The sequence below is a fragment of the Carlito syrichta genome, unplaced genomic scaffold (assembly GCF_000164805.1).
Source record: "Carlito syrichta isolate Samal-C Ts95f unplaced genomic scaffold, Tarsius_syrichta-2.0.1 Scaffold305571, whole genome shotgun sequence".
Taxonomy (NCBI): Eukaryota; Metazoa; Chordata; class Mammalia; order Primates; family Tarsiidae; genus Carlito; species Carlito syrichta.
The window spans coordinates 766,162-773,471 of NW_007249667.1; the positions used below are offsets into that span (position 1 = coordinate 766,162).

Consider the following 7,310-nt stretch of genomic DNA (forward strand, 5'->3'; position numbering starts at 1 on the left):
GAGTTGGAGTCTCACTCTGTCGCCCAGACTGGAGTGCAGTGGCCACTTCCGGCCACTGCAGCCTTGCCTGCTGGACTTTGGCGATCCTTCCGCCTCAGCTTTCTGAGTAGCCAGAATTACAGGCGCGCACTACCACACCCGGCTAATTTTTTGATTTTATTATAGAGATGAGGTCTCACCTACCCAGGCGGGTCTCAAACCCGTGGGCTCATGCAATCCACTCACCTCAGCCTCCCAAAGGCGCGGGATTACAGGCTGAGCCACCGAGCCCAGCTTTTCTATTTGTTCTTAAAGGGGATTTAATTGTTTAAAATATAAAGTGACAAAAGAGCTAAGACAATGTTAAAACAAAACAGTGTGTTGCATGTTATGAAGAAACTGTTATCAACATAAGATTTTTTAGTAAATAATAAAAGTGTAAGTGACCTACAAAAGCAACTTATTTTATGACTTTTCATGTGAATTGGTTTTAGTTATTTGTAGTGAAAATTTTTAAATGCACTTGTTTTCCTGTTATTTTTATAAGACACTAGTTAATGTGGAAATTAAGTCATTTACAAGTTTTCATGAATTGATTTGTTCATAAATGTGATTAATATTAATCTTCATATAGAAAGTCATGTATATATATATATATATATATATATATATATATATATACTTTTTTAGGAAATGCATTCAGCAAATTGATTTACCTATTTTTATAAAATTACTTATTTTTGGTATCAGTACTTATCCTGAACAAAAAATGTTTGTTAATTATATAATTTTATGCTTAAGAATGTTGTATAATCTTCATGGATATAAAGTTGTTTCCATTCTTTAAAATGTAACTTTTGAAAATATTAACAGATAGTACTGGAGTGGGCTTCTCCCCAGAATTTTACCTCAGTTTGTGAAGAACTGGTTAGTAATGTTGAAGATTTGAATGAAGAGGTTTGCAAACTAAAGGACTTAATTCAGAAGGTATATATTTAACATTTAAAAGGAGGGGAAAACCTAAGGGAAATTATTTATAGCCAAAGATGTTAGACAATAAAGTAATTCTGATAGATCATTTAGACAAATAGAAAAAGGACAGTTTCCAAAGAAAGAAATATACATAGGAAACACACTTTGTTGGTCCCTAAAGAAATGCATACAAGAGAACAACATCTCATTTTTATCTTTGCAATTAGCAGGGAAAATTCTATCCTCCTACCCATCTCTTGTGAGACTGGTGACACAACTCCTTTCAAAAAACAGTTTGGCAAGATATACCAAGGACCATAAAAATATTTGTATTGTTTAATAGCAGCTTTTTTTTTTTTTAATTTTAAAGATGTGAGATACAATTCAGGGTTCAGTATACAAACGTTGATTATGCAGCTACTCTTGTTGAATAGGTGTGCCCTTCCCTCCCTTAGCAGTTTCCCACTACTGCCAATCCCTTTCTTATAGTATCATGATAATTGTTCAAGCTCCGCTTATGAGTCAGAACATATGACACTCGGTTCTTTGTTCCTGTGATAGATCACTGAGTATGATCAACTCTAAATCCATCCAAGTTGCTGCAAAGTCCATATGTTTGTCCTTCTTTATGGCTGCATAATATTCCATTGTGTATATGTACCACATTTTTTTAATCCAGTCCAGCTTTGATGGGCAGCATGGTTGGTTCCATGTTTTTGCTGTTGTGAATAGAGCTGCAACATACATCTGTAGGTATCTTTTTTGTAGAATGATTTGAGTTCCTCCAGGTATATTCCCAATAGGAAAATTGCTGGATCATATTGAAGGTCAATTTCTAGTTCTTTCAGAAATCTCCATACTATCTTCCAAAGAGGTTGTACTGGTTTGCAGTCCCACCAGCAGTGTAGAAGCATTCCTTTTTCTCTGCATCCTCACCAGCACCTGCTGTTGTTTGTTTTATTAATGATGGCCATTCTTTCTGGGATTAGGTGGTACCTCAATGTGGTTTTGATTTGCATTTCTCTGATGCTGAGTGAGGCTGAACTCTTTTTCATGTGTCTGTTGGCTGCCCTTATATCTTCTTTTGAGAAGTGTCTATTCATGCCTTTTGCCCACTTTTTTTTTTTTTGAAGGAAGAAAAGATTTATTTAAGAAAAGTTCATTTTCCACAGACAGGAAGCAGACCTACACTCTAGATGAGTGTGACATTGCTCACTTTTTAATGGGGCTGTTTGTTTTTTTCCTTTTGGCACGTATGATTTCCTTGTAGATCCTAGATGTTAGACCTTTGTCAGATACACAGTTGGCAAGTATTTTTTCCCATTCTGAGGGCTGTATCCCTGCCCTCTTGACAGTTTCTTTTGCTTTGCAGAAGCTCATCAGTTTGATGAGGTCTAGTTGTCTGTCTTATTTCTTATGGTATGGACACTTAGGGTTCTGATCAGGAATTGGTTGCCAGTTCCAATTTCCATAAGGATGTCTCCTTCGTTTTCTAAGATTCTAATAGTTTGAGGTTTTACGTTTAGGTCTTTGATCCATTTAGAGTTGGTTTTTGTGTATGGTGATAGGCAGGAGTCCTGTTTTAATCTTCTGCATGTGATCAGCCAGTTTTCCCAGCACCATTTACTAAATAGGTTCTCCTCTCCCCATTGATTGTTGTTGGAGGCTTTGTCAAAGATGAGTTGGTTGAGAAATGATAGCAGCTTATTTTAAAAGTAAATGTACCACTGATATCTCCTAATATATTAGGAGATTAACGTAATAAATTATGGTATACTTATTTGTTATAATAATACACAGCCAGTTGAAAAAATAATGAAAATCAAATACTAACCTGTTAAAGGTATGAGGTTATATTTGTTCATTATTGCTTGCGTGTAAATGTGTAGATGAAATAATATTAAAATGAAATATTTGTCAGCTCTGCTAATGAGATAGGATTGTGGGTGAAATATTCTTTCACTTGTCCAAATTCTCTATACTTTATAATTAACTGTTTTTTAAAGAATGTAGATGTTTTGTTCCTGTGTTTTACACACATACAGAAGAAATATATATTTGAATTTAAAGACAGGTGGTTTTTTCCTTTTTAAGAAAATTGGCTATAAGAAAACCTAAACTAGGCTGGGCTCGGTGGCTCAGTCTGTAATCCCAGCACTTTGGGAGGCAAAGGCAAGTGGATTGCCTGAGCCCGTGGGTTTGAGACCAGCCCGAGCAACCTGGCGAGACCTCATCTTCACAATAAAATAAAATAGCTACACGTGGTGGCACGCATCTGTAGTTCCGGCTACTCGGAAGGCTGAAGTGGAAGGATCACTAGAGCCCAGAAGGTCAATACTAGTGTGACTGTGGTACCACTGCACGCCAACCTGGGTGAAGGAGTGAGACTCCAACTCAAAAAAAAAAAAAAAAAAACCTGCTGAAATAGGGATCTTTGTTGAAGGTGGGAGAATAACAGAAAACGCTCCCAGTCAACTAAAGAACTCATTTCTGAGTTTGTCATGTCTATTTAATAAATAAATTTGATGTCTTTAAAGCTTTTGTGAAATATCTGACTTGAAGGTTAAATTATACATTAATTTTTATTGCTTTATCTCATTTAATATTTTTATTAATATTTTATCTGTGATTTCCTCAATGTAAACTTTATACATATTCCAGGTAATATGCATTCTAGCTATTAACATATTCGATCAAGAGAAGTCTTTTACATAAAGTAAGAAGAAAGTTGTGAAGCAAATTCTATAAAATAATAGCTGGGAAAAGATTTTAAATGTGGAAATGAGCACTTAAATGTGGAATGTTTCAGAATTCTTACAGAAAAATAACTTATTTCCAAAGGAAAAAAATCATCTTGGAAGTTGTATTATCTCTGGCAGTTATTCATTCAGCAAACACAAGAGTGCCTGCTATATGTCAGGTACTTGTGCTACACAAGCTAGATAGAGCCTGAACTTGCTGACAGTACCAAAAATTATAGCACCATTTATCTTCACTACCTCCCTGTCATCTAGAAGATTGGAAGGAAAGTGGAATTGACTTGACTTAGCACGGTGTTTTTTCATGGGGATGCAAGGGAAATTTGGAAGGATTTGTGTGAAGGTACTTCTTGCAAAGCATCAACCTTTAATATTTAATGTAGGTGACTCCCTAAGACATTTTTGCCTCAAGGTTGTTTACTAATTTGGTTTCTCCAACATGGGGTTGAAGGAAGGGGATGTGGGTGAAGAATTGAGATGAAATTAGAGATAAGCAGATTTTTCTTAAATGAATGAAATTAAAAAGCTTTTCTATAGAGACTGACTCTAAAGCAGAAACAATCCAATTAGGTACCATAATATTTATTTTAATAATGTATGCCTATAAAGAGAATTTTCATCTTTATTTCATTAATTTAGGTCTTCTTTCTGTGACCTTCTCAACCTAGATTTTATACATTTCTACATAAGGACTAGCCTTGAAAACACATTTATTAGACTATAACAATGGGAGACACAGTTCTCTAGGCAAGAAAGTCTTAATTTTGGAGCAAGCTAGCGGTTTGGTTTTTCTAGATTAGTCTTACACAAGTAGTAATCATAATGAGATTTGATTTAGGGAACTAGGAAACCTTCCAGATTTTGAAATTTACTATCATGCCTGTTAAGTTTATATTATTTTGGAGTTTACCAATAATAACTGAAGGGGATTTCTTTTAAAGAAACATATGAGTTATCACAGATAAGTGTATGGAGGTAACAAAGAGAGAGGGTGGGAGAGGTCAAGGCTAGACTTTAACACCACATCACTCTCTTTCAGACCAACATACTGACAGGCTCCTGTCAGAAAGGGTCATTCTAAGTAATTGGTTAATAAAAGGAATGACTGTCTCAGGATTCAGTAAATGGAGCATCAGTGTCAAAAAGGAATCTGTTGCTGAATGAAGCCATTTGGAAGTCAGACCCAGAATACACTATTAATGAGACTAGCATTGGAGTCTGTTTTTCTGCTATAAATTTAAAATTAATTTTGCAGGCTTTTTTAATTAAATATTTACACTGTAGAATTTAGAAGTCATTATTCCTGCTAATGTTGAAAGTATTTATATCACCACTCCAACACAGGATGTTTCTAGTAAATATCACTCTATAAATGTGCCTGATTCTTTTTATCTTTTAAGAATCTTTGGTCTCTGCTTATTCTCTCTCTCCTGCCCACCCCCAGCAACCATCTCATTCTTTTTTCTTAGTCCTGTCTTTCTCAGTCCCCTCTCTCTCAGTTCTCTCTCTCTCACTCATACACACACACACACACACACACACACACACACACACACACACACACACACACGTGCACACAGTGGGAAGTAGGAGAAGGAGCTTCTTTAGAAGAAATATCAATCTGTGGGGATTTAGAAATATACTTTATTTGCTGAGAATTGATGAACAAACCACTTAAGTTTTTGTTGAAATTTGTTACTGAAATTATATTGAAATAAATTATTGAACTTCTACCATTAGAATCTGATCTTCTAGTTTTTGCTAAATGTCAACTATTGTAGATTTTCTATAAGAATGGTTCATATTTTTGTAAGATATTAATTGATATTTAGTCAGAAGCAAATAATTATCAATTGTCATTTTTATAGCTAAAACAGAAACTTTCACAATTAAGAAACTATCTCATGACATAAAAACACCATTTTGAAATGTGATAATATATGAAAGTATGTATTTTTAATATAAAGCTAATTGACAATAATGATATTCTGGTAAGCTAAAGAGTATCTTTCAAGTCGTGTTCACTTTAAATCTTCCATGGGATTCTTGAATTGTCTACATCTAAATTAAGTGAATGAACATGAATTTGATGTATTTCTTAAATTCAAAGTTGTTTTCATTTTCAGTGCAACATACCTTAACTCTTTTTTTTCCATACTAAATATTAGTTGCAAAATGAACGGGAAAATGATCCAACTCATATACCATTAATGGAAGAAGTGTCCACTTGGAACAGTAGAATTTTGAAGCGGACAGCTATCACAGTATGCGGTTTGGGGTTTCTTCTTTTCATTTGCAAGCTAACTTTTCAGAGAAAATAACCCTAATATTTGTTTTAAATTATGTATGTATATCTTATTTAGACTACCCAATGGCATTGCTTTTAACCATTTGTGGTAAATATCACTCTATAAATGTGCACAATATAAGTTTACATTCTATGCCAATATTCCATAGGAAAAATTATGACAATAGTTTTTTAGAAAGTGACTTATCTGTTTGAGTTTCTTAATACAATGTATTATGTTTTTATGTTAATTTTGATCAAGCTCAATTTCTTTAATTTGATTGTATGCCTCTAAATCACATTCAAAATAAAAGTTTTATCTAATATTCTTTGACCTTTAAAAAAGTGTGCTCACTTTTCATAATGACTCATAGAATTTGTAAAGTGTTCATAAATTAATAGCTTTCTTTTTGTTATTTTTCTCTTCTGTTATTACATAATAAGGATTTTTTAAATTTAAAGGTATTGCCGGGCTCGGTGGCTCAGCCTGTAATCCCGCGCCTTTGGGAGGCTGAGGTGAGTGGATTGTCTGATCCCGCGGGTTTGAGACCTGCCTGGGCAGCAAGACCTCATCTCTACAATAAATCAAAAAAATCAGCCGGGCGTGGTAGCGCATGCCTGTAGTTCCGGCTACTTGGAAGACTGAGGCAGAGGATCGCCGGAGCCCAGCAGGTCGAGGCTGCGGTGGCCGGGAGCGGCCACTGCACTCCAGTCTGGGCGACAGAGTGAGACTCCAACTCAAAAAAACAAAACAAACAAACAAAAAAACCAACAAATACATTTAAAGGTATATTACATCTGTGGGGAAATTATTTTAATTTTGAAAGTATTCCAGAGAATGCAAAGCATAAAGATAAAATGTAAAAGTTTTGAATTGTGGATTAAATACTTAGGAAAAACATTTCAAATGCAAAGTAAAAAAGCAGAACTTTAGGGAATAGTGTGGAAAGTACAAAGTACATTAGGATTTTTTAGGTAAAATACTTTGGGAAACGTATGTCGTAAACATTCTTGGGAATATTATAAAAGTGAAATATATTTGGCATATAATTTCTCATCTAAATGCAAGATTTCTTTTTCAAAAAATCAAAATAATATTTAGATTTTAGAAGTTAATAAGAGGGCATGCCAATTTAGCAGGGAATATAGCATTTAAGTCTTGTTTGACTTAATGTCATACATAAACAGATGCAGTTGATCTACAGTGGTTTGAGAGGTAAACATAAAGCAAACAGAAAGAATTGTGGGAAAGAAGAACAGTATAAGGAGCTATAATTAGTAGCAGTTTCTTCTCTTGCTTATACCAAAAGAAC

The 7,310-nt window shown here is 34.5% G+C and overlaps 1 protein-coding gene across 2 annotated transcripts in view; it reads left to right on the forward strand.

Annotated features, from left to right (window-relative positions):
- ASZ1 (ankyrin repeat, SAM and basic leucine zipper domain containing 1) overlaps positions 1-6,418 on the forward strand; it is a 75,359-nt gene extending 68,941 nt beyond the window's left edge. Inside the window, exons 12-13 of one of the 2 annotated variants that reach the window (XM_008061756.1) lie at positions 853-966; positions 5,879-6,418. In XM_008061756.1, coding sequence (XP_008059947.1) covers positions 853-966; positions 5,879-6,031 — 267 coding nt within the window. In that variant the 3' untranslated portion in view covers positions 6,032-6,418. The remainder of the gene's footprint in view (positions 1-852; positions 967-5,878) is intronic. The other variant, XM_008061757.2, reaches the window with a different exon arrangement.
- The last annotated feature ends 892 nt before the right edge of the window (positions 6,419-7,310 follow it).